Source organism: Chiloscyllium plagiosum, unplaced genomic scaffold (assembly GCF_037043375.1).
Source record: "Chiloscyllium plagiosum isolate Xiang-an unplaced genomic scaffold, Cpla_swu_hap1 HiC_scaffold_20, whole genome shotgun sequence".
Classification (NCBI taxonomy): Eukaryota; Metazoa; Chordata; class Chondrichthyes; order Orectolobiformes; family Hemiscylliidae; genus Chiloscyllium; species Chiloscyllium plagiosum.
The window spans coordinates 5,892,670-5,920,396 of NW_028270158.1; the positions used below are offsets into that span (position 1 = coordinate 5,892,670).

General features: G+C 43.3%; 1 protein-coding gene across 1 annotated transcript in view; it reads left to right on the forward strand.

Annotated features, from left to right (window-relative positions):
- Nucleotides 1-27,727, forward strand: part of tnfrsf17 (TNF receptor superfamily member 17) — a 75,639-nt gene that overhangs the window by 6,882 nt on the left and 41,030 nt on the right. The window contains exons 2-4 of the mRNA XM_087997615.1: nucleotides 5,566-5,705; nucleotides 9,598-9,710; nucleotides 16,325-16,563. Coding sequence (XP_087853741.1) covers nucleotides 9,679-9,710; nucleotides 16,325-16,563 — 271 coding nt within the window. The 5' untranslated portion in view covers nucleotides 5,566-5,705; nucleotides 9,598-9,678. The remainder of the gene's footprint in view (nucleotides 1-5,565; nucleotides 5,706-9,597; nucleotides 9,711-16,324; nucleotides 16,564-27,727) is intronic.

A 27,727-nucleotide genomic window follows, 5' to 3' on the forward strand; every position in this document is an offset into this window, starting at 1 on the left:
CCTCTGTGATAACCACAACATCGTATGTGGCAATTTCAATTTACGCTACAAGCTCATTTACCTAGTTTCATATATTGTATGCATTTAAGCACAATTCACTCAATCCTGTGTTGTCTGAACCCTTTCTCATAGTTGTCTCCTTATCTGCTGTGCATGACGTTAGATTCCTGACCCTTTCCATAATCTCTGTCCTATTACATGTTCTGGAACCTTCAATAACGTCTGCTGAGTCCTCCCTGTTTTCCCTAATTTTCCATGCAACTGAAACCACCCCACAAACATTTAGTTTAAAGCCTTATCCACAACCCTAGTTATGCAATTTGCGAGGACTCTGATCCCAGCATGATTCAGGCGGAGCCCATCCCAGTGGAATCTCTCCCGCCTTTCCAGCCGGTAGCTCAGTGGTTAGCACTGATGCCTCACAGCGCTAGGGACGCAGGTTTGATTCCAGCTTCAGGCTACTGTCTGTGTGGAGATTGTACATTCTTCATGTTTCTGTGTGGCTTTCCTCCGGGTGTTCTGGTTTCCTCCCACAGTCCAAAGATGTGCAGGTTAGGTTGATTAGCCATGCTAAATTGTCCATAGTGTTCAAGGATGTGTAGGTTAGGTGCATTCGGCAGGGGAAATGTAGAGTAATAGGGTAGGGGAATGGGTCATTGTGGATTTGTTGGGCCAAATATCCTGTTTTCACACTGTTGGGTTTCTATAATTCTAAGGAACTGGTGCCAATATCCCATAAATTTGAACCACTTCATCCCATACCAATCTCTGAGACACATATTTAAATATTTAATCTTGTTAATTTGCTCATGGCTCAGATAGTAACTCAGAGATTTGGTTCTGCTTTTTAATTTAGTCCCTCACTGCTCATATTCCCTCAGCAGAACCTGTTTTGTCCTTCTCGCAAAATTATTGGTGCCGACATGAACCATGACAACTGGATCTTTCACCTCCCGTACCAAGGCCCTCTGCAGCTCAGATGAGATATCCTGAACCTAGGGACCAGACAGACAACATGATCCTGGCCACAGAGAACAGTGAGACAGTGTCTATTTCATGACTTTGCTATTCACAATTACAACTACATTTCTCTTTTCTCCCCTCTTGAATGGCTCTGTGTACTATGGTGCCATGGTCAGTTTGCTCATTACCCTTACAACCCCTGCTCTCATCCAACAGGGAGCAAGAATCTTAAACCTGTTAGACAAACTCAAGGACTGAGGCTCCTTCAGCACTACCTCCTGGATCCCTCTAGCTGCCTCCCTCACAGTCACACCCTATCATCCCCAACCACTGACCAAATTTCAGATAGTTGATCTAAGGGATGTGCCTGTCTCCTGAAACACGGTGTCCAGGTAACACTCCCCCTTCCTGAAGTGGGGCAGGGTTTGAAGCTCAGATTCCAGCTCACCAACTCTGAGCCTGAGTTCCTGAAGCAACCAACACTTGCCACAGATTTGATCGCTATGAATGAACTCCACCAGCTCCCACATCATGCAGTTACAACACACTGCTTGACCCTACATCTTTATTTTATTTACTTGGTTTCTAATTGGATTTTTCAAAAATTTATGCTGGTCTTTTAGTTTGTAGCCTGAAAATATTTCCCTTTTTTATCTTCAATCTGAAAGTAACTGATATTAGAAAGACAAATTATTAGTTATCACCAATCAATGAACTTATGGTCTTCATGTGAAAAGCACTCTTTTGTGTTGGACTCTGATCCTGGCCTTCAATTTACCCTTTTTAACAAAAAAAATATGAGCCAATAAAAAGCAAGCAAAAAGCACCTCTTGCCCTCTACACTGATTTCCCAAGGTACCTCCAAATTCCCCAAACAATATACTCACTCTGCTGTGTCTCACTCTGGATGGGATCACTTCTTCCTGACTATGCAAAGCTTACAGTGTAACAGCTTTCACTATGGGTGAGCAAGAAGGCAAAAACTTAGCAGGCCCAGCAACATGTATGGAGAGAAAGCAGAGTTAACATTTTAGGTCCAGTGACTCTTCTTCAGAACACACTCTTCATTCTTTTACCAGTTTGATTCACACTAGTTGTTTGGACATCCCAGGTTCGAAACCTGCCTCAGCAGGTGGTGAAATTTGAATTCAATAAATTTTGTAATCTACAGTCTAATGATGACTGAGAAAGCACTGGAGATTTTCAGAAAAGCCCACCTGGCTCATGAATGTTTTTTAGGGAAGGCAACTGCCATCCTTATGTGGTCTGGCCTACATGTGACCACAGACCACAGCCATGGGGTAAACTCTCAACAGTGGTATGGGCAATTAGGGATGGGCAATAAATGCTGGCCTGGCCAATAACACCCTCATTGCATGAATGAATAAATAAAACTGGACAGCTATCATCCTCCCCACAGCCCCAAAAATAGAGTCCGAATTGCTGTGGCAACAAATCCTTTCTATTTCATGGCTGACCAGGAATCTCTTCCACCCTGTGGCAGAACCACATTTAATCATTAAAACTATCAGAGTGCCAAATCTAGTTGGATCAATAAACCAACATTGTCCCATAGGCTACATTAACATCAGCAAGGCGGCCTTTGTGTGGAGCCACAGAAAGTGGGGGAGATACTAAATGAATATTTTGCATCAGTATTTACTGTGGAAAAGGATATGGAAGATATAGACTGTAGGGAAATAGATGGTGACATCTTGCAAAATGTCCAGATTACAGAGGAGAAAGTGCTGGATGTCTTGAAACGGTTAAAAGTGGATAAATCCTCAGGACCTGGTCAGGTGTACCCAAGAACTCTGTGGGAAGCTAGAGAAGTGATTGCTGGGCCTCTTGCTGAGATATTTGTATCATCGATAGTCACAGGTGAGGTGCCGGAAGACTGGAGGTTGGCAAACGTAGTGCCACTGTTTAAGAAGGGTGGTAAAGACAAGCCAGGGAACTATAGACCGGTGAGCTTGACCTCGGCGGTGGGCAAGTTGTTGGAGGGAATCCTGAGGGACAGGATATACATGTATTTGGAAAGGCAAGGACTGATTCGTGATAGTCAGCATGGCTTTGTGCGTGGGAAATCATGTCTCACAAACTTGATTGAGTTTTTTGAAGAAGTAACAAAGAAGATTGATGAGGGCAGAGCAGTAGATGTGATCTATATGGACTTCAGTAAGGCGTTCGACAAAGTTCTCCATGGGAGACTGATTAGCAAGCTTAGATCTCATGGAATACAGGGACAACTAGCCATTTGGATACAGAACTGGCTCAAAGGTAGAAGACAGAGGGTGGTGGTGGAGGGTTGTTTTTCAGACTGGAGGCCTGTGACCAGTGGAATGCCACAAGGATCGGTGCTGGGACCTCTACTTTTTGTCATTTACATAAATGATTTGGATACGAGCATAAGAGGTACAGTTAGTAAGTTTGCAGATGACACCAAAATTGGAGGTGTAGTGGACAGCGAAGAGGGTTACCTCAGATTATAGCAGATCTGGACCAGATTGGCCAATGGGCTGAGAAGTGATAGATAGAGTTTAATTCAGATAAATGCGAGGTGCTGCATTTTGGGAAAGCAAATCTTAGCAGGACTTATACACTTAATGGTAAGGTCCTAGGGAGAGTTGCTGAACAGAGACCTTGGAGTGCAGGTCCATAGCTCCTTGAAAGTGGAGTCACAGGTAGATAGGATAGTGAAGAAGGCGTTTGGTATGCTTTCCTTCATTGGTCAGAGTATTAAGTACAGGAGTTGGGAGGTCATGTTGCGGCTGTACAGGACATTGGTTAGGCCACTGTTGGAATATTGCGTGCAATTCTGGTCTCCTTCCTATCAGAAAGATGTTATGAAACTTGAAAGGGTTCAGTAAAGATCTACAAAGATGTTGCCAGGGTTGGAGGGTCTGAGCTACAGGGAAAGGCTGAACAGGCTGGGGCTGTTTTCCCTGGAGTGTCAAGGCTGAGGGGTGACCTTATAGAGGTTTACAAAATTATGAGGGGCATGGATAGGATAAATAGACAAAGTCTTTTCCCTGGGGTCAGGGAGTCCAGAACGAGAGGGCATAGGTTTAGGGTGAGAGGGGAAAGATATAAAAGAGACCTAAGGGGCAACTTTTTCATGCAGAGGGTAGTACGTGTATGGAATGAGCTGCCAGAGGATGTGGTGGAGGCTGGTACAATTGCAACATTTAAGAGGTATTTGGATGGGTATATGAATAGGAAGGGTTTGGAGAGATATGGGCCGGGTGCTGGCAGGTGGGACTAGATTGGGTTGGGATATCTGGTCGGCATGGACGGGTTGGACTGAAGGGTCTGTTTCCATGCTGTACATCTCTATGACTCTATGACATGGTAAAAATATAACCAGTGCCATGTGATACTGTCCTAATGTTGCCTGTGTTAGGAAATATTTTTTAAAGTGCTCTGCTTATTCCAGCAGCAAAAATCCACTTGGAAGCTCTCTTCCAGGTTCATCAGTGAGGATTAATGATGGGGAGGTGCTATGACACTGCTCTGTAAAAATTAGAATGACTTATAAAAGGCTGCTTCACATTGTCACAGTTTTGGAACATTGGCTTTTTAAACTTTTCTGATAGTTTTCAGAGAAACCCATCTTTATTCCCTGGATGCAATGTTGTCCATCCAACAGGATATAATCTGGATGTGCTACTGCATGATCATATCCATTTCCAAAACAATCACAGCTGTCTGCCTGAGTTCTCAGTTGTCTTCAAGTTGATCACAGATTCATCGGAAACGTTACAAGCATCAGTTACACCTGTATTCCAGAAGCCCAGCTAATCCACCTGCCTTTAATGCTGGTTAAATATCCAAAGAAGGTTAGAAAGACTACCTGTAGAGAAGTTTCACACATTTTTAGCCACCTGGAATCCTGCTCTTTGCATGAAAATGTTTACCTATTGTTAATCAACTCTTGTGAAAGAAAGGCTCTGAAGGCTGTGGCATTGTAAGCTTTACACGGTCAGGAAGGAGAGATCCCATACAGAGTGAAACATAGCGGCACGGTGGCACAGTGGTTAGCACTGCTGCCTCACAGCGCCAGAGACCCGGGTTCAATTCCCGCCTCAGGCGACTGACTGTGTGGAGTTTGCACGTTCTCCCCGTGTCTGCGTGGGTTTCCTCCGGGTGCTCCGGTTTCCTCCCACAGTCCAAAGATGTGCAGGTCAGGTAAATTGACCATGCTACATTGCCCGTAGTGTTAGGTAAGGGGTAAATGTAGGGGTAGGGGTATGGGTGGGTTGCGCTTCAGCGGGGCGGTGTGGACTTGTTGGGCTGAAGGGCCTGTTTCCACACTGTAAGTAATCTAATCTAATCTAATAGCAAAGTGAGTATGTAGTTTGGGGAATTTGGAGGTACCATGGGAATTCAGTGTCAAGGGGAAGAGGGACTTTTTATTTACTTTTTTTGTTGGACCTTCCTTTAGTTTGAGTGAGAACTGCAGTTCACCCATTGGTCCCATAGTTATCTTTTTGTGGATGATTATGGTTTGGAGAAATGCATTTGCACATCGTGTATTAGCTGACTTGCCACAGTCATGTGACCTATACATCTGCTATAACTTGTTTTCATTTTACTTTGCAGCAACCATTCAACACATTATTTGAAACATGGGTTCCGAAGTATCCAGCTGACAATGTGTGGATTTCAAAGCTGTGAAACAGCCAGCTGCAAGTACAAAAGCAGCAAAGAAAAATTAAAACTCCAGTCTGCAGCTTTGCTGGGTAAGTCAGAATGGTTGTAAATTTTCCACTCCCTGCTGCTGTGGAAATGAAAATGAAAGGAGATAGGAGACTCGGTTGGATTTGTTTTCCCCTACACTCCAAGGCAAAATTATGGAATAGCCAGCGAATTAAATAAAAAAGTATGAGTAGCAACCCTGTTTCTCCTTAGGATAATGGAGATGGCAGGTGAGGTAGTGTTCAGGCACCTGGCCTGCCCACTCGCTTTTGGCTGACCGGCTGCATCCTTCTTTAAAGTTATTTCTTTTTCTTATCACTGTTATTTCTTAATTTCATGTTTTGTACCAAATTAATCGTTTCTTCTTTCTGAGGCTGAGGTGCGGCAGTTTCAGTTGGACAGCCCTGGGTCCTCAGCAGTTTCAACAGGTCCCTAGTCCTCTGTGGTTTCGGCAGCCCCCCCTCCCCGATCCTTGGCAGCTTCAACAGGCTTCCAATTCTTGGCAGTTTTGACAGATGCCTAATCCTCTGTGGTTTTGACAGGCCCCAGTCCTCTGCAGTTTTGACAGGGCCCAGTCCCCAGTGGGTTTGACAGGCTCCCAGTCCTCGACAGTTTCAACAGGCCCCCTATTCTTGGCAATTGGATAGTACCCAGTCCACGGCAATTGTGGCAGCCCTCTGTCCTTGGAAGTTGGATAGGCCCCGGTCTTCGGAAGTTGGAGTAGGTCTCGGCCCTCAGCAGTTGGGCAGTTGTGGCAAACCCTCTCCTGTCATCAGCATTGTGTAAGCCCCGGTCTTCAGCAGTTGCCAGTTCATGAAACCGAGAGACCTTGGAATGAACAAAAAATGATATTTGTCTTAATTTTGTTTCACGTTTGTAATGTATGATTTATGTAATTAAATGCCACTGTTCTTGTGGTGACTTGTATACATTTTACTGTATTTTCACAAATACAAGTAACAATAAAAATCCATCTATCTATCTGTTAACAGTGCTAGGAATGAATGCCAGCTATTTAAGAGACTACATTTCTGGCAGATGCATGTGATATTTCTCACTGACAACTGAGTGTTTAGAAACCTCTCATATAGAAATCAACAGTGTAGCTGGAAGAATAGACAAGGATCTGGTTTTGGGAAGAGGCAGAAGCTGCTGTAGGTAGTAACAAGGATAATGTAGAGAACAAGAAGAATCCTAGGAAGCAGTATGTTTTCATTGCCATAAAACAGGACTTGGGAAAAGTAATCACTTCCAGGCAGGCTTCTTTGTACCTGCAGCTGACAGTTGGTAAAACTTCTCTTATCATCAAATCTCCAACATATCTATTTACAGCAGGCAGTGATATTTTGAGGGCCAAAAGATCATGCAAGATTAAATTCAAATGCATCTTAGCACTAAATACTCGATCATGCCTGACATAGAATAATACTTCTGTTACAAAACAGACAATTATTGATCTTAACATGAGTAACCCCAGGAGAAAATTAATTATTTACATTAATGTAAGCTTTATTATTTTATTGGAATTTAATTTTGCTAATAAAGCAGCAAATATAATGGAAAATCCAGAGGTCCATGCTAGTATTCTGGGATAGTCAGCAAGGCTTTGTTAGAGGGAAGTCATGCCTAACAAATTTAATTGAATTTTCCAAGGGGGTGACTAAGTACATAGTTGATGGTAGTGCAGTTGATGTGGTTTATATGGATTTCAGCAAAGCCATTGAGAAGGCCCCATGTGGGGATTGATAAACAAGGTAAAAACACATAAAATCCAGGGTAAATTGTCAAATTGGATCCAAATTGATTTAGTAGTAGGAGGCAGAGGGCGGTGGTGGAATGCTGTTTGGACTGGAGGCTGGTGTACCACAAAAATTGGTGCTGGGTCCCTTATTGTTCATGATATTTATAAATGATACAGAAGAAAATGTGGGACGATGATAAGTAAACTTGTGGATGACGCAAAAATTGACCAGGTGGTTGACAATGAGGAAGGTCTTGGGTTATAGGAGGATATAGATGGATTGGTCACAAAGGTAGATCACGAGCAGATGAAATTCAACCCTGTTAAATGTAGGCTAATGCACTTTGGAAGATAAGGGAGTATCAACAAATGGCAAGACACAAAGAAGTTCAAAGGAACAGAGGGATCTTGGAGTGCTTCACAACAGATCCCAGAAGGGAACAGGATAGGTTAATGGGTTGGTTAAGACAGCATACAGAACACTTGCCTTTATTAGTTTTGGCATAGATTAAGAACAAGGACATTATGTTGTGGTGGTACGGGACTTTGGTTAGGCCACAGCTGGAGTACTGTATGAAGTTCTGGTCATCAGAGTGTTGCCTGGGAGGGGGGAGCTTAGTGACAAACAGAGGCTAGATAAGCTTGAGTTGTTTTCTTTGGAGCAGAGAAGGCTGAGAGGGGACCTGATAAAGATGTATAAGATTATGAGGGGCTTGAACAGACAGGATAGAAAGCAGCAGTTCCCTTAGATGAAGTGTCAATAACAATGGGTATAAATTTAAGGTGAAAGTCAGGAGATTTACAAGGAATTTAAGTGAAACAATTTTCACCCAGAGGGTGATGGAAATCTGGAATACATTGCCTGGGAGGGTAGTTGAGGCAGCTAACCTCACTTCCTTTAAAAAGTTCTTAGATAAGTGTTTGAAATGTCATAACATTCAAGGCTGTGACCTAAATGTGGGAAGTGGGACTAGTGTAGATTTAGAGTATCTTTTTGTCAGTGTAGACTCGATGGGCTGTAGGTCCTCTTCCGTACTGCATGATTTGATGAATATATGGTGTATTCTTTTCAGTTCCACTCAGGCTCTATCAATCATTGTCTTTTCCACTAACTTGATGACTGTATTGGTGCTTTCCTGAGCATCTCTGTTCAGTGTAAGCACAACTCAGAGCATAAAATAGTAAGCCATTTTACTTTTCCATCTCAGTCTAAGTCAAATTTGTCCTGCTGCACTTGTTTAAGGAAGTTGAAAGTATAATAAGTTTCAACTAGACACTATACATTACAGGTCGTTCTCCTGAAATGCATGTTTTGTCAATGTGATTTGGCTGTGAAGTGATTGGTGAATTGAGAACAATTTTTTTTAAAAATGCGAACTCCTGTTGGCTATTACGCAATTCCATCTCTGGATACCTTAAGTCCACTCTCGGTGTTTACTTCTGTAGCCTCCTGAGGCTCTATATTCTCCCTCATCATGAAACCAACTCCTGTCCGTATAACTGCTGCAGATTAGACTACTGCTCTCACTGTAACCCTCTCCAACCCCAACAACCTTCCTATTTGTGTCACTTCCTTCAGATCCCCTCCTCTCCAGCTTCCTGAAACCTCTTCTAGCTATTGTAAAACTTCCTATTTCTGCACCATCCTCCTATGATTAAAACCCCCACCCCTCATCTTGGTAACCACCTCCAGTCCTTAAAATGCTCTCAAACTGTGAAAACTCTTCAAGTCCCTATAATCCTCCTGACCTCTGTAATCTCCGTCATCACCATGAATCTTCATAATTACTGAAGCCTTAGTTTGGAATTTTTTCTCTCATTATTTTTAAGCGATACTCACATCCTTGTCAAAATTAAAGGAAAGAAACGTGTTTTATTCCGATTTAAATTCCATGATGTTTGTGAGATACAGGAATTGATTTCCAAATAACGAGAATGAAACCTTTATCATTAACCCTGACCTATGAAGTGGAGTTTCATGGATTCTGTTGTTCTCTAGAGACTGTCACTCAGAGGATTGTATAACCAGGAAAACTGAGTGCAGACTGGTACAAGCTATACTGTATGTAACTCAGCAAACTCAGAAAGTGTCAAATTTATTGTATTATTTAATTAAAACATATAATTTTAACATTTACTTAGACTGTGCTATCATTCATGTTGGGCTAACTTATTTTCCGTTTATTCTTTAATAGGATGAGGGCCTTGCTGGCCAGGCAGCGTTCATTGCTCATCCCAAATTGCCCAGAGGGCAGTTGAGAGTCAACCACTTTGTCATGGTTCTGGAATCACATGGAGGCCAGACCAGGTAAGGATGGCAGTTTCCTTCCCTAACGGATATTAGTGAACCAGATAGGATATTTCCAACAATGGATTTATAGTAATAATTAGACTCTCAATTCCAAATATTTATTGAATTCAAATTCCTTTTGCCATGGTGGGATTTGAACCTGCGTCCCTGGAATATTACCCAGGTCTCTGGATTAACAGTCCAGTGATAATACCATGAGGTCATTGCCTCCCCTACTATTATTTTTGTTTTGATTTTTACTGATATTTCTGGTGGTTTGCCCCAACCCTGTTTTTCCACTAGGCACCATTATTTCTATTGCACAATTTTCTATAACATGAGGTCATACAAAAACACAACTACTGCGTTGTAGCAGAACAGACTATATTTTGGCCTCAATATTGAGTTCAACAACTTCAGATCGTAACTATTTCTTTCATTGGATGGAGGTTTGCACACTGAGCTGGAAGGTTTGTTTTCAGATGTTTTGTCCCCATACTAGGTAACATCATCAGTGACCCTCCAGTGAAGCATTGGTGGTATGGCCCACTTTTTATTTATGTATTCAGGTTTCCTTGGGTTGGTGATGTCATTTCCTGTGGTGATGTACTTTGCTGTGTCAATTCATTTCCTGTTCTTTTTCTCAGGGGGTGGTAAATGGTAAACAAGGAAAACTAATGTCATTCAAGAAATACCTTGCAAGAACTGTAACAAACACTACATTGGACAAACAGGTAGAAAACTAGCCATCAGGATACATGAACATCAAGTATTCACAAAAAGACATGACCCACTCTCACTAGTATCTTTACATGCAGATGAGGAAGGACACCACTTCACCTGGGACAACACATCCATCCTAGGACAAGCCAAACAGAGACATGGATTAGAATTCCCAGAAGCATGGCATTCAAACTGGAACTCTATTAACAAACACATTGACTTGGATCCCATAGGCAAAAGTGAAGACTGCAAGATTTACAAGGATGTTGCCAGGATTGGAGGATTTTGAGCTATACGGAGAGGTTGAATAGGCTAGGGCTGTTTTCCCTGGAGCGTCGGAGGCTGAGGGTGACCTTATAGAGATTTATAAAATCATGAGGGGCATGGATATGATAAATAGACAAAGTCTCTTTCCTGGGGTGGGGGAGTTCAGGAACTGGCGACCATAAGTTTAGGGTGAGAGGGGAAAGATATAAAAGAAACCTAAGGAGCAACCTTTTCATGCAGAGGGTGGTACGTGTATGGAATGAGCTGCCAGAGGAAGTGGTGGAGGCTAGTATAATTGCAACATTTAAAAGTCATCTGGATGGTATATGAATAAGAAGGGTTTGGAGTGATATGGGCTGGGTGCTGGCAGGTGGGACTAGATTGGGTTGGGATATCTGGTCGGCATGGACGAGTTGGACCAAAGGGTCTGTTTCCATGTTGTACATCTCTATGAATCTATGACTCATTTTATTTTATTAAGTTACCTCATTACCGCCCTCTCTTGCCTTATACAATCATCTCTATTGACATTTCCAGTCCGCAATCACCTCTGCACTTACGTAAAACCCATGGCATTTGTACCCCTTTTACAGTTCCAACAAACAGTCAACACCTGTCACATTAACTGTCCTTTTGCTGCTTAGCATTTCCAACTTTTTCTACTTCCATGTTTCTTGAAGGAAAAATCTTTCATCTTACATGGATAGGCCCATATGTGACTCCAAAGCCACTGCAATACTACTGTTCCAGAATTAGTCATATCCCTAGCCAAGCTGTTCTAGTACAGCTACAATACTGCCTGGCAGTGTGAAAAATGGTCCAGGTTTGTCCTGTTCACATGGACAAATTGAACCCAGCCAATCATCAGTGTACACTCAATCATTAGTAAAATGATGGAAAGGGTCATCAACAGAGTTGGTAGTGGAGGAAAATATAACTCCATTTAAACAGAATTCAAGTCCACACTTCTGGTAAAAGCTTTATTTCAATCAACCACACTCCATAAAAGTCACATGTAACTGATAATGAGCTCCTGATAATTATAAAACCAATTCACACCCAATTAATATGTAACTAATACATCCATGATCTATTCCCTCATTCAATTTGGTCTCAGGCATTCCTGCAGCTCATATTAAAAACAGTGCTGTCAAGCAGCACTTTCTTGGCAATACCCTGCTCACTGACACTCAGTTTGTTGACCACCGAAGTCTCTCAATCCTGGATCTCATTCTAACTTTGGTTCAAAATGGACAGAAGAGCTGAATTCAGAGATGAGTAAGAGTGGCTGCCCTTGACATTAAACAGCCCTAGCAAAACTCATGTCAATTGGAAACATCTCTCACTGGAGTTGATTAGCCATGAGCAGCAAAAAGGAAGATTCCTTTGTCCTGAGTGGCATCAAGCTTCTTGGCTATTGTGAGGGCTGCACACATCCAGGCAAGAGGGGAGCATTTCATCATTCCTGATTCCTGATGAAGGGCTTTTGCCCAGAATGTCAATTTTCCTGATCCTCGGATACTGCCTGACCTGCTGTGCTTTTCCAGCACTACAATGATCTTGATTCTGATCTCCAGCATCTGCAGTACCCACTTTTGCCTAAAAAGGAAGATGGCTGTGGTTGTTGGTCAATCATCTTTGCGTCAGTCCATCTCTGCAGATACTCCTCAGGATAAAGTCCTAGGCCCTACCATCATCACCAATTCATTAAAGCACTATGTTCAGGATCATTTGTGGCTCCTCAGAATCTGAAGAAAAAAGATCTCAACAATATCCAGGCTTGGACTGACAAGTGGCAAGTAACATTTGTGCCACACAATTGCCAGGCAATAACCACCTCTAACAAGAGAGAACCTAACCATTGCTGCTTGATTCTGGATCAGTGGTGCTGGAAGAGCACAGCAGTTCAGGCAGCATCCGAGGACAGGCAAAGTCCGAGGACAGGCAAAATCGACGTTTCGGGCAAAAGCCCTTCTGATGCTAATTCCATTACTATCACTGAATCTTCTACAATTGATGCCGTGGGGGTTACCATTGACCAGAAACTGAACTGAACCAGCTACTTAAATACTGTGCTACAAATTCAGGTCAGAGTTTGGGAATCCTGCAGCAAATAATGCACCTCCTGGCTCCCTAAAGCCTGTGCACCATCTGCATTTTACTTGTAGATCAGGAGTAAGATGAAATGCTCCCCAGTTGCCTGGATGTGTGCAGTTCTAACAACTCCCAAGAAGCTTGCTGCCACCCTCTGGACAAAGCAGCCCTCTGGATTGGCACTACATCCAAAACAGGTCACAGTTTTAGACTAAGGGATGGCAGATTTAAAACAGACATGAGGAGGAATTGCTTTTTTCAAAGGCTTATGAGTCTGCAGAATTGACTGCCCCAGAATATGGTGGACACCGGGACACTGAATCAACATGAGGAGCAGATAGACTGATTTTTAATTAGTACTGAGTTAAAGGGTTATGGACCATTGGCATGAAAGTAGAATTGAGGCTGAGATGAGGTCAATGTAAATCATATCAAATGGCGGAGAGGCTGAATTGTTTACTCATGCTCCTAGTTCTTATGTTCATCCACTCCCTCCACCACCACTACTCATTCTAGCAATGTAGGTAAAAACAATGACTGCAGATGCTGGAAACCAGATTCTGGATTAGAATGGTGCTGGAAAAGCACAGCAGTTCAGGCAGCATCTGAGGACCAGTAAAATCAACGTTTCGGACAAAAGCCCTTCATCAGGAATACAGGCAGAGTGCCTGAAGAGTGGGGAGATAAATGAGAGGAGGGTAGAGGTGGGGAGAAAGTAGCATAGAGTACAATAGGTGAGTGGGGGTGGGGATGAAGGTGATAGGTCAGGGAGGAGGGTGGAATGAAGGTGATAGGTCAGAGAGGAGGGTGGAGTGGATAGGTGGAAAAGAAGATAGGTTGGTAGGACAGGTCATGGGACGGTGCTGAGCTGGAAGTTTGGAACTGGGGTGAGGTGGGGGAAGGGGAAATGAGGAAACTGGTGAAGTCCACATTGATGCCCTGGGGTTGAAGTGTTCCGAGGCGGAAGATGAGGCGTTCTTCCTCCAGGCGTCGCATAGCTCACCTTCCACCCTACCAACCTTCGTATAAACCAAATCATCCGCCAACATTTCCGCAACCTCCAAACGGACCCCACCACCAGGGGTATATTTCCCTCCCCACCCCTTTCCACCTTCCGCAAAGAGCATTCCCTCCGTGACTACCTGGTCAGGTCCACGCCCCCCAACAACCCACACTCCCGCCCTGGCACCTTCCCCTGCCACTGCAGGAACTGTAAAACCTGCACCCACACCCCTTCCCTCACCTCCATCCAAAGCCCCAAAGGAGCCTTCCACATCCATCAAAGTTTTACCTGCACATCAACCAATATTATTTATTGTATCCGTTGCTCCTGATGCAGTCTCCTCTACATTGGGGAGACTGCACGCCTCCTAGCAGAGCACTTTAGGGAACATCTCTGGGACACCCGCACCAATCAACCACACCGCCCTGTGGCCCAACATTTCAACTCCCCCTCCCACTCAGCCAAGGACATGGAGGTCCTGAGCCTCCTTCACCGCCGCTCCCTCACCACCCGATGCCTGGAGGAAGAACGCCTCATCTTCCGCCTCGGAACACTTCAACCCCAGGGCATCAATGTGGACTTCACCAGTTTCCTCATTTCCCCTTCCCCCACCTCACCCCAGTTCCAAACTTCCAGCTCAGCACTGTCCCCATGACCTGTGCTACCGGCCTATCTTCTTTTCCACCTATCCATTCCACCCTCCTCTTTGACCTATCACCTTTATCCCACCCCCATCCACCCCTTGTACTCTTTGCTACTTTCTCCACACCCCCACCCTCTTCTCATTTATCTCCCCACCCTTCAGGCACTCTGCCTGTATTCCTGATGAAGGGCTTTTGCCTGAAACGTCGATTTTACTGGTCGTCGGATGCTGCCTGAACTGCTGTGCTTTTCAAGCACCACTCTACTCCAGAATCAGTCTAGCAATGTGTATTATCTATAAAACACACTGCAGAAATCCACAAATGGTCCTTCAATTGCACCATACAAACCCTTGACCATTACCATTTGGAAAGACAAGCCAACTTTTGGTGTACAGTTCTGGTTGCCCTGTTATAGGAAGGATATTATTAAATTGGAGAGGGTGTAGATAAGATTTACGAGGGTGTTACCAGGACTGGAGGGGGTGAATTTTAAGGAGATGCTGAATAAGCTGGGTCTTTTTTCACTGGAGCTTATATGGTTGAGCGGTGACCTTAAAGAGGTTTATAAAATCATGAGGGGCATAGATAAGGTGAAAAGCATAGGTCTTTTCCCTAGCATTGGCAGAGTTCAAAACTAGAGGACATAATTTTAAGGTGAGAGGAGAAAGATTTAAAAGGGACCCAAAGGGTAACTTTTTTATATAGAGGATGGTTCGTGTATGGAACAAACTGCCCGAGGAAATGGTAGATGCAGGTACAGTTACAACATTTAAAAGATATTTGGACAGGCACTTGAATAGGAAAGGTTTATTGGGATATGGCCAGGCAAATGGGATTAGTTTTGTTTGGGAAACTTGGTTGGCATGGACAAGTTGGGATGAAGGGTCAGTTTCAGTGCTGTATCATGTGACTCTATGGCAAATTCCTGTCACAGTCAGTCACTATCCTCATTTAGAATCATATCACAGTTCATTCACTGTCGCTATGTCCAAATCCTGGAAATTCATCCTTGATGGCACTGTGGGTGTATTTACACGAAATGGACTGCAGCAGTTCAAGAAGGCAGTTCACCACCACTTTCTCTGGGGGAATTAGGGATGGGTAATAAATGTCCAACCTGCGACGCTCACATCCTTGTCAAACTTAAAGGAAAGAAATGTGTTTTATTCCAATTTAAATTCCATGATGAACTAAACTAGTGTTCACTGTTCAGTTATGATCAAAAGAAGAAACTAACAGATGTTTGAAGAATTATTAGTCTTCACAGAACCATCAGAATCTTTGTGTCTCGGGTGTATTCAGCAGAGGGCGCTGTCTGTTTGATACAGATTTCTGCATTCTCAGCTCCAGGGAGACCAATGGTCACTGACTGGAGTTTGCAAACATGGTCTTCTTCATTCATTCAGGGGATGTGGGCGACACTGGCTAGAGATCAGCATTTATTGCCTGTCTCTAATTGTCCTGGAGAAGATTACCACAGTGCTGTTGGGGAGGGAGATCCGGGAAGTTTAAGGGAAAAAAAATGTGCAAAAGCAAATTTGGAAGGGAACCCAACATTTAATTTCTGACACCTTTTCACTATTGGATTTGAGGTAAGCACCTCTTCCTAAAAAAAACTTGCAACAGCTAAAGAAGCAAAATAAAAACCAATTTCTTGCTCAAGCTTGTTGCTGACTGTCTCTTAAATTTACAGAGATCACTCTGGGTAGAAATCCCCAGCACCACTGCCCGATTTCAAATGATTTTATTCATACGTACAGGCATACCTCAACGTGATGACGACTTTACATTTTATAATATAATATTTTAAACGGAACGAAAGTTCCCCAGGGAGCGCAAGGGGAAAATCCCTCTTGTTCTTTCGACTAGAACTGAGTGCAGTTAATCTTGGCTTGTTTCAGTGTCAGCGGTTCAGAGCGTTGCCTGGAGTGTGTTCCATCACTCGGGCTCCCTGCATGGACAGGAGAACACCGCTGCGTGTGGAAAGAACAGCCAATTCCTCTGAGCACCCGCACCATGGCTCCAACCTGCTCCAAGTCATTTTACTACGATGAATTGATGGGTGCATGCGAACCCTGTCAGCTGCGGTGCAACAATCTGCAAACACGACCCAGCGTGTGCCAGGATGACATCTGTCTCGGTGAGTGTGGCTGAATCAACCTGAATCATAGAGCTCTCTCTGCAATTCATGCAATTCACTGCCTCCCATTACTGTCAGGTCCCGAGTGGGAAACAGGTCACAGACACGTCCCGAGACTTTTCAAAACTCTGGCTAAGTGGAAAGATGTGGGGGACACGCTGCTTTTCACTGGCACTTATGGATATCGTTATGAGCACGGATTTGGAGCCAGGTGGGACCTGAACCTGAGCATTACCAATGCGCCACAACAGCCCACTGAAACTGCATTTATAGTTTGTAAAGGTTTATGTTTGGTTACAACTCATTGTTTGTGTTCCTTTTTCAAATTAAGGGGTACTCGTGGCTGTAGTATTTCCAGTTGGCGGTTTGATCATCTGATCATTTGATTTAACCAGATGAATACAATATACTGCGGCTGCTGGAAATCTGAAACATAGCACAGAGGTTGCTGGAGAAACTCAGCAGGTCTGGCAGCATCTGTGGAGAGAAAGAGTTAATGTTTCAAATCCGGTGTGCTGATTCTTAAGAATAGAAAACCACAAGGTGCAAATTGAATTTTAACTCTGTGGTGTATGATTAGATTTACTGACTAATTTGTTTAGTTTTATAACATTACAATGCATTATCAAATTGTCATCATTCAGATACTGGGTACAGTCGCCCCCCTTCATTGCTTTTGTAGCTTTAAAATGATCCTGTACTTGTGCAATGAGGTATCTTCATCTTCCTAACTCTCTGCATTAACCCGTTTCAATGAAATGCTTGTCTTCTATTCATGATTTGGAGATGCCGGTGTTGGACTGGGGTGTACAAAGTTAAAAATCACACAACACCAAGTTATAGTCCAACAGGTTTAATTGGAAGCACACTAGCTTTCGGAGCGACGCTCTGTCATCAGGTGATTGTGGAGGGCTCGCTCCGAAAGCTAGAATGCTTCCAATTAAACCTGTTGGACTATAACCTGGTGTTGTGTGATTTTTAACTTTGTCTTCTATTGATTTTCATAACCAATAGTTTGAATTGTTGGAACACTGTGTTTACATTAATTTACTTCAGAAATGTCACATAAAAATGGATATTTTAAATCATTTTTATGACACACCTCTGGAAGTAGCTGGTGTTGAACCCAGACACTACCACTGTGCCGCAAGAGCCAAATATTGGAGGAGTGTTCTTGGTTTATGGATCTCAGGGACATGTTAGAGACACTAAGATAAATCATATTATCCAATTGTCTTCTGACGCAGTGATATTATCTTTGCGTCTGGGACTTAAAAGTCTGGATTCAAATTCCATCAGGCATACCATAATCTGTTTGAACAGCTTGATTAAAATCACCCCAATAGCAGAAGTGTCGTTCTACCTGCACTGCAGGAACTGTGCTTGAACTCAGTGGTAGGTCTTTTCAAGTAAGACGATAACTGTAACTTCGGTCCTGCAATATTCACTCGGAGTATAATTGCAATTCTGGTAGCCTGTCAATTTGTTTAAATGCAAGTTGGTTCTCAGTAGATCTGATGGCTTTTGGATCACTGTGGAATGTAAGACGCATTTTATTGCACGGTGTAATGCAGGGAGGAATTGTAAACTCTCCAGGAATAAGAAGTCTCAGAATAAGCAGTTAACTATTTAAGACCTCGATGAGGAATGTTTCTCTCACAGGGTGGCGAATCTGTGGAATTATTTATCGCTGAGATAATATAAGGGTGAGCCATTAAATACATTCATGTCAGAGATAGATTTTAAATCAGTAAAGGAATCAAGGGCAATGGAGAAAAGGCATAAAAGGGGAGTTGAGAAAGATTGGATCAGCCACGATCACATTTTAATAGCGGAGCAGACTCCACGTGAGATTAACAGGGGAGGTTCTTGTCAAATTCACAAGCTGCAGTTTCTGGAGAGGGGTTCGTTCAACAGCACTCCCTCTGGAGAAGTGTAGAATTACACCTGCCAACTTCTGATTTTCCCCAATTTTCCAGGCAGTATCAGGAGGTGGAGAATGTCGACGTTTCCCTGCGTGTTTTCTTTGGATTCCGTCATCTGCAGTTTGTTTGTCTCTTTCCCCAGTATTCTGCACGTATGCAGATTCCAGCAGTTGCTGTCAGTTTCAGTGAACTGAGTATGGTCAAATTTGACAGTTCCATCAATGTTGGAGTACAAATGGGCTATTGTTCTTAGTTATTAAAACACTGGAAGTGGGGAGTGAAAAGACTTTTTGACTGAGTGGGAGGTGACATGATGAAACCTTCAGAGATATGTTTGATTTGTTGGCAATGTTATACCTCAGGAATTTGTCCATTAATCATTTTTAGTTTTGAATAACGTGCTCATTTGACATGGAATTCTCTTAAATCATCCATGCACTGTCACCTAAGAATAGATACACACAACTTTTATCAGTTTCTAATGTATATCTCTAATTTTTGATTCTTCATTTACCCATTTTGAAATTTAAAGTGAACACAGATTTTTAAAAGTTATAATTCTCATCATGTGAGCAATGCAAATTAGCAAAGTCAAAGCACCATTACAGCAGAAAACACAACATGTTTTATAGGTTTGAGAAAACAAGAATTGTTATTATGCTTTATCTCCTGCCTAGCTCAACTTTTTCCCAACTTAAAGCATCTGCGATTCACTTATAGAGTTGGTGGCTCAGTGGTTAGCACTGCTGCCTCACAGCACCAGGGATCTGGGCTTGATTCCAGCCTTTGGTGAGTGTTTGTGTGGAGTTTGCACATTCTCCCCGTGTCTGTGTGGGTTTCCTCTCGGTGCTCTGGTTTCCTTCCACAATCCAAAGATGTGTAGGTTAGGTGAATTGGCCATGCTAAATTGCCCATAGTTTTCAGGGATGTGTAGTTAGGTGCATTAATCAGGGTAAATGTAGAGTAATACGGTAAGGTAATGGATCTGGGTGGGATACTCTTTGGAGGGTTGGTGTGGACCTGTTGGGCCCATGGGCCTGTTTCCACACTGCAGGGATTCTATGAGTCATAGGGTTACAGCATGGAAACAGACCTTTCAGTTCAAGTCATTGACCAGATAGCCTACATTAATCTAATCCTATTTGGCCCATATCCCCCTAAACCCCCTTCTAATCATGTACCCATTCAGATGCTTTTGAAGTGTTGTAATTGTACCAGCCTCCACCACCTCCTCTGGCAGCTCATTCCAAGTTTATTTCCCTATTCCCACTCATTCACTGTAAGATAGCAAGAGGCCAGAGGCCTTCTACCTCACTGCTAGTTTTCTTCTTATTCTACCTTGCTGTCTATTTCCCTTCATTCAAAATAACAACAACCTGTCCATCAAGCTGCATCATGCTTTGAGTCACAGCATCATAATGATGAGGCAGAGCGGTAGCAGAGAAGAAAAGGAAGTAATTCCTGCCTTCGGGATTTCACTGCTCTCATGGGATGCCATACCCATGTGCCCAAAGATCTGTGTGTCAAGAATTGGCCTGTTCAGTAACATAAAGACCCATAGTAGAAATCTACAATCCTGAGTGAATGGCAAGCTTGAATTGAGGAAAAACAAAGATCAGTATCCATCAAAGAGGCTTTATTCACTTTCAATGTGAAAATGTAAAGAAAAATACACTTTGTATGAGTTGCCTTATCAGCCTTCTTCTCTCTCTCCCAGACCTACCTTTCTTTTGTCTTTTTCCTTTTACTTTACAAATTTTACAGAACACAACATAAACAGGACAGTCGGTATGCAAACAGTACACTCACTCATGGCAATGTTTCCATCTCACTCACTCTCTCTCCCCTTTACTATAAACATTAATGGAAGTATCAAAAGACAAGATATTGGGTGTGTTTAAGTGTAATTTCCAGTTTTTATAATGTTGTTATTGCAATATATTGGATAATTCAGAAAGTGGATTGAAAACAAGGGAGTATCGAATAATATTAGAACCAAATGACCAGAATGTACAAACTGGTCATTAGAAATTATGACAAAAATGTGGCAATAGGAGTTTAGTGTGAATGTAGTATTTTTGTTGTGAATGTAACATTTTTGTTTAAGTGCCATAGACAGAATTAAGAGAGGAAAAGTTCAGCATGGACTGGCTGAGCTGAACAATCTGCTTTTGCTGTTGGCCTTGGCTCGGTGGTAGTTCTGTCCCATTGTAGTGATTAGAGAACACAGTCCTGATGGATATGTCAGTGCAGTATTGTTGAGTGCTGCTTTGTTGAAGATGTTGTTTTGTTAGGGGAGATGATGGTTAGAAGTATTGAAGTAACCTAGTGGGCCAGGCTAATGCTTTAGGGATATGGGTTGTAAATCTTCCAGTAAAGCTAATTTCAGTGATTGTTGTAAAAACTTATTTGTCTTTTTGTGGAAGGAAATCTGCTGTCCTTACCTAGTCTGCCCAACATATGACTCCAGACTCACACAATGTGGTTGATATTTAAATGCCCTCTGAAGTGGCCCAGCACATCACTCAGTTGCACGAGAATTATAGATGGTTAATAAATTGACAAAACATCAACATCTCATGAAAAAATGAAGGAAAAAATATCAAGCTAAGACTTCCTTTTAGACTACAGCAGTTGAAAAAGGGGACTCACCATTATCTTCTCAGGGATGGGCAACAAAACATGGCCTAAATAGTGATGCCCACATCCCATGAACAATACAAAGAGACATGTTAACTGCTTACATGACAATAAAGGCTATTCTGATTCTCCTTATTTGTCAATGCACGGTGTAGGATCAATTGTGTACATTGGCTACCATGTACGAGTGACCGTACTTCAAACAATCTTCATTGGCTTTCGACAACTTTGAGACCCAGACTCCATGAGTTATGCAAATTATTTCCTTCTCTGCTTGAAACATCCTTTTCATACACATTTTGACACATGTCTGTGATATATGCAAATTTCATGTTCTGCCGATGAGAATGAAAGCCAGATATCTTCTGCTAGTTTTACTGTTAAACAACCCATGCAAACCAAAAGAAAACTTCTGCAGTAACAGAAAATATCCTTTAATTGTACTCTAATTGTACCTGGGCCATAAATAGACCTGTAATCTTAATGAGACATGACAACTGTGAAGTAACTCCACAGAGGATGGTATCTCATTACCCAATCATCCTTTATTTATACATGCAAAGTCCTTGACATTGGTCCAGCTCCCTCAGAGCCAACTCTCAGTGTCAGGGTGTCAGACAGTCCTTTTTTTCTCTTTTTTTCTTTATTTTAACAGTGGAGGGGAGGGCAGGAATTAAATCAAGATAAAATTGGAAGGGGAAATAATACACTCCACTCCCTGCAGTGCCCATCTCTCCCTGAACAGCTCAACGGTGTTGTTGACCACCGCATGCTCCTTTTCTAGAGACACCCGGGCTCTAATATAACCGCGGAAAAGGGGCAGGCAATCAGTCCTAACGACCTCCTCCATGGCCCACACAGTCCTTTTTTTTTGTCTTTCTTTTTTTTTCCCCAGCACCCATGTTGTTGTGTGTGCGGGTGTGAGACACAGTGAAAGACACAAGGTGCATGAATCTTTATTCAAATTTCCACCACCAGGAAGAAAGGAAACACCCGAGTGGCCAGTAACAAGCAGTGCCCTTCGCATCAAAGGGCAATGCTATGTGATCAAACAGTGAAGGGGAGGGCAGGGATTAAATCAAAATAGAGTTGGAGGGGGAAATAATACACTCCACTCCCTGTGGCGCCCACCTCTCCCTGAACAACTCCAGGGTGTTGGTGGACACTGCGTGCTCCTTCTCCAGAGACATCCGGGCTCTAACATAACCGCGGAAGAGGGGCAGGCAATTAGACCTAACGACCCTCTCCATGGCCCACGCAGTCCTTTCTTTTTTTTTCACCACACTACCGCCTAACTGCGGTAGTGCTTATTTTTTCCCCAGCACCCATGTTGTGTGTGTGCAGGTGTGAGACGCAGTGAAAGACACAAGGTGCACGAGCCTTTATTCAGCTTCCACCACCAGGAAGAAAGGAAACACCCGAGTGGCCAGTGACAAGCAATGCCCTTCATATCAAAGGGCAATACTGTGATCAAACAGTGAAGAGGAGGGCAGGGATTAAATCAAAATAGAGTTGGAGGGGGAAATAATACACACCACTCCCTGCGGCACCCACCTCTCCCTGAGCAACTCCAGGGTGTTGGTGGACACTGCGTGCTCCTTCTCCAGAGACATCCGGGCTCTAACATAACCGCGGAAGAGGGGCAGGCAATTAGACCTAACGACCCCCTGCACGGCCCACACAGTCATTTTTTTTTCTTTATTTTCTTTTTAACAGAATCCCTGACATTCCTGTTTTTTTTCAAACCCCCACACTACCACCTAACTGTGGTAGTGCTTTTTTTTTCCCCCAGCACCCATGTTGTGTGCATGCAGGTGTGAGACACAGTGAAAGACACAAGGTGCACAAATCTTTATTCAAATTTCCACCACCAGGGAGAAAGGAAACACCTGAGTGGCCAGTGACAAGCAGTGCCCTTCACATCAAAGGGCAATGCTGTGTGATCAAACAGTGAAGGGGAGGGCAGGGATTAAATCAAAATAGAGTTGGAGGGGGAAATAATACCACTCCACTCCCTGAGGCACCCACCTCTCCCTGAACAACTCCAGGGTGTTGGTGGACACCGCGTGCTCCTTCTCCAGAGACATCTGGGCTCTAACGTAACCGCGGAAGAGGGGCAGGCAATTAGACCTAACGACCCCCTCCACGGCCCACACAGTCCTTTCTTTATCTGTCAGCCAAAGCTCCCTGATTGGACCAGGTTAACAGCCCCAGTTAGGGAACTCATTCTATGAGGTTCACCTGACTCACCTTGTTACAATCAATATATCTCTCCCCATCTAAGTCTGAGGAAATAGGCCAGTTGTTTTTATTGGAGAACCTCCTGGGATGTTTTAGCACGGGGTCAGGTTCCTCTGACTCTGCTTTTGATATGGGTGGCGTGTAACACGTGCTTGAAGCATATTGGAAGAAATTCACTTCTTCTGGCAGCAAAGGCATTAATGCGGTGACATTCACTGTGTCCATCTTAGGTTCAGAGTTCTCCTCAACACTTGACAGAGAGTTCTGGCAGGCTTTGCGCCTGGTTGGAGGAGTCAAGAATGTTTTGTTCCTGCACTGTTTGTGCATTCACAGCTTTTGTATGGTCTATGTGCTTGTCAGGATTGTTGCACCTACCCAAACCTTATACATCACTGGAATTGACCTCGCATCAGTCATGCCTCTTACCCATGCAGGGCCATTTCTGTGGTTTCTACACCAAACTTTGTTCCCTGTAGCAAACTGTCATGGAGTCATAGAGATGTACACCATGGAAACAGTCCCTTCAGTCCAACTCGTCTATGCTGACCAGATATCCCAACTCATCTAGTCCCACCTGTTAGCACCCGGCCCATATCCCTCCAAAGCCTTCCTATTCATATACACATCCAGATGTTCTTTAAATGTTTTAATTTACCAGCCTCCACCACTTCCCCTGGTAGCTCATTCCATACATACACTACCCTTTGCGTGATAAAGTTCCCTCTTTAGATCCCTTTTAAATCTTTCCCCGCTCACCCTAAACCTATGGTCTCTAGTTCTGGACTCCCCCACCCCAGGGGGAAAATACTTTGTCTATTTACCTTATCCAAGCCTCTCATGATTTTGTAAACCTCAATAAGGTCACCCCTCAGCCTTTGACATTCCTGCTTATACAACCCCTCCCTATAGCTCAAACCCTCCAACCCTGGCAACATCCTCGTAAATCTTTTCTGAACCCGTTCAAATTTCACGACATCCTTCTGATAGGAAGGAGACCAGAATTGCACACAGTATTCCAAAGGTGGCCTAACCAATGTCCTGTACAGCCGCAACATGACCTCCCAACTCCTGTACTCAATACTCTGACCAATAAAGGAAAGCATACCAAACGCCGCCTTCACTATCTTATCGATCTGAGACTCCACTTTCAAGCAACTATGGACCTGCACTCCAATGTTTTTTTGTTCAGCAACACTTCTCAGGACCTTGACATTAAGTGCATAAGCATAAGTCCTGCCCTGATTTGCCTTTCCAAAGTGCAGTACTTCACATTTATCTAAATTAAACTCCATCTGCCGCTCCTCGGGCCATTGCCCCATCTGATCAAGATCCTGTTGTATCTGAGGTAACCTTCTTCGCTCTCCACTACACCTCCAATTTTGGTGTCATCTGCAAACTTATTAACTAGATCTCCTGTGTTCTCATCCAAATCGTTTATACAAGTGACAAAAAGCAGTGGACCCAGCACCGATCCTTGTGAAACACAACTGGTCACTGGCTTGCTTAGCAGGGTCTTGTGTCTGGCACTGTATTCTTGATGCAGTTTCATGCAGTTTCACCCTGCCCCTCCCCCCCCCCCCCCCCCGCCAAGGTTGTGGAAGATCAGATTTAACCTGGTGTAGAGTCTCCTCCTCATTAGCAACTCTACTGAAGCTATCCGTATCGTTGCGCAAAGGGTGATCCTATAATCAAATAGGAACCTGGACAGTTGGTAACTAGTGAAGATGTAGGCTGTTTCTTTAAGCCTGCCTTCAAAGTTTGGTCTGGTCTTTCCACCAGACCATTGGATGATGGTTGGTACGGAGCTGTCACTATATGTCAAATTCCATTTGATGTTCGCAAATACTCAAATTCCTTGCTGGTAAATGATGGCCCATTTTCTGTGATCAACACTTCTTGGAGCCCATGGACTGCAAAAGATGCGTACAGTTTTTCTGTTGTCATCCCCGTGTTTGATAAATGAACTCTATGTATGTCCAGCCACTGAGTGGGCATCCAGCCACTGAGTGGGCGTCCACAATGACTAAGAACATTGAACCCACAAAAAGACCTGCATAGTTGACATGTAACCGAGTCCAGGATTTACTCAGCCATTCCTATGAATGTGTTGGCTGTAATTTTTGTCCTCGTTGTCATTCTGGGCATTGCCCCACCAAAGCGGCTATGTCTGCATCCAGTCTTGGCTACCAAACATAACTTCTCATCAACATCTTCATTTTGGACATCCCTGGATGACCTGGGCGGAGTTTAGCCAATACCTGGCAGCGACATTTGCTCTGTACAATCACTCTTGCTCCATGTAACAATATGCCGTTCTGTACAGTGATCTAGTCTCTCCGGGTCCAGAAAAGTTTCAATTCTGGTTGTGATGTACCTTTGGTTCCCCCCAGCTGTTTCAGGACTGGATCTTTCTGCATTCAAAGTTTGATGTTGTCAGTTGTGACTGGAAGTGTGTCCAGAAAGTTTAAAACCAGAGGTGGTTTCATCAGTCGTAATTCTGCCACTGGGAGGCTGCTAAATGCATCCACATTTGCTGACCACCCAGGAGATGCTCCAACTTGTCATTATACACCCTTAGTATAAGAGCCCACCGCTGAATTTGGCCTGAAGCTGTGGACAGCACTGCCTTGTCATCTTTAAGTACACGTTGCAAGAATTACAAATTTACATCCATAAAGTTATTGGTGGAACGTCCTGACTCCAAATATGACTGCCAAACCTTCCTTCTCTATCTGGATGTATTTACGCTATGCATTTGCCAAAGTCCTGGATGCATACGCAATTGGACATTCCACTCCGTTGGACCATCTTAAAAGCAAATACTACCCTGATACTACAGGGAGACACCGCGTGTCAATACCAGATCTCGCTTGGAATCATACTGTGCCAACACCTTAGAGGATGATTGCTGTTTCTTCACCTCCCTCAGAGCTAATGCTTGGCTATGCAACCATTTCCAACGCTGACCCTTTTTAAGGAGTTGATGCAAAGGTGCCATGATGGACGCCAGGTTATGTATGAACTTTCCATAATAATTTACCAGCCCAAGGCAAGACCTAAGCTCCAGTACAAATGCGGGACCCAGGGCACCTTTGATTGCCCTCACTTCATCTTCCAATGGGTATAACCCGGTTTTGCCAACTCTGTAGCGGTTCTGATATAATGCGATAGTTCCGTTCTCGTGCAATATCACGTTATAAGAAAATCACGCAATAGCTGCGCCAATTAAAGTAATGGGGCCAGAATCTCGTTACAGCCAATACCAGTAAGGAAAGTTCTCGTTCTACAAATAATGGTCTAAATTCTTCAAATGCATTAAAGCCAATTCGCATTGAAGAAACATGCGTTACAGCAGAAGCAACTGTAGGTCACTTGTGGTGCCTGAAATGCACATTTATCTCTTCTCAGGTGTATGCTTGCTTGGGAGAAATGTCGAAGTCCAAGTTCTCTAAGTGATCCTCATTGGTCTTCCCTGTTGCAAGGTGGACCTTGCAAATGTTTTCCATCTTCTGTTGTAAAATTGCACAAGCTGTTGATACAACAAAGAGCAGTTCCATATATTTGTACAAACCCATATGGGTCTTAATTGTAGTATACATCTGGGAATCTTCATCTAACTGCAATTGCAAGTAAACACGGCTCATGTCCAGCTTTGAGAAGGACCTCCATTAGAACTGGGTGACCATTTAACCAGATGTTTATTTTGATTGGTTCTGATTTGGATGTTGCTAAGCAGTTTAAGTCTTCCAAACCAGATGTAGGTGGACTTTCCAGGGTATGCATTCTTTTGGATGCTGATGTATGAGATCTCTTACCAATTTAGATCTAGTAGGACTTAGAACACAGCGATAAACCCTTCTGTTAATTCCTCGATGGCCTTCATCTTTGCATTCCTTGGGGTCAACCTTCCATGACCAATGCTATGTCCCAAGAACATCACCTCTGCTTTCGTGAGTTCTGTTTTCTTTAAGTTTATTACCAGTTTTTCTTCTCTTAGTTGTTCAAAGAGTTATGCCACCTGTACCATGTGATCTTCCCATGACTCACTAAAGATCACCATATCATCCAGATGGACTGCACTGTTTGTTAACCCAGCCACAAATCTGTTCATGAGTCTCTGTTAATGTGGTTGGTGCGTTCTTCATTCCAAAGAGCATCACTTTGAATTGATTTAGCCCACTTGGGGTCATAAATGCAGAAATTTCTTTTGCATTCTGTGATAAAAGTACCTGCCAATAATCTCGCAGTGTGTCCAACTTTCTCTATACTGTCTCCAATTTTGGTATTGGGTATGAGTTTGATTTTTTTGATATCTTTATACTGCTGCAACAAACCTTTAACTATGTTCTTTGCTCCTG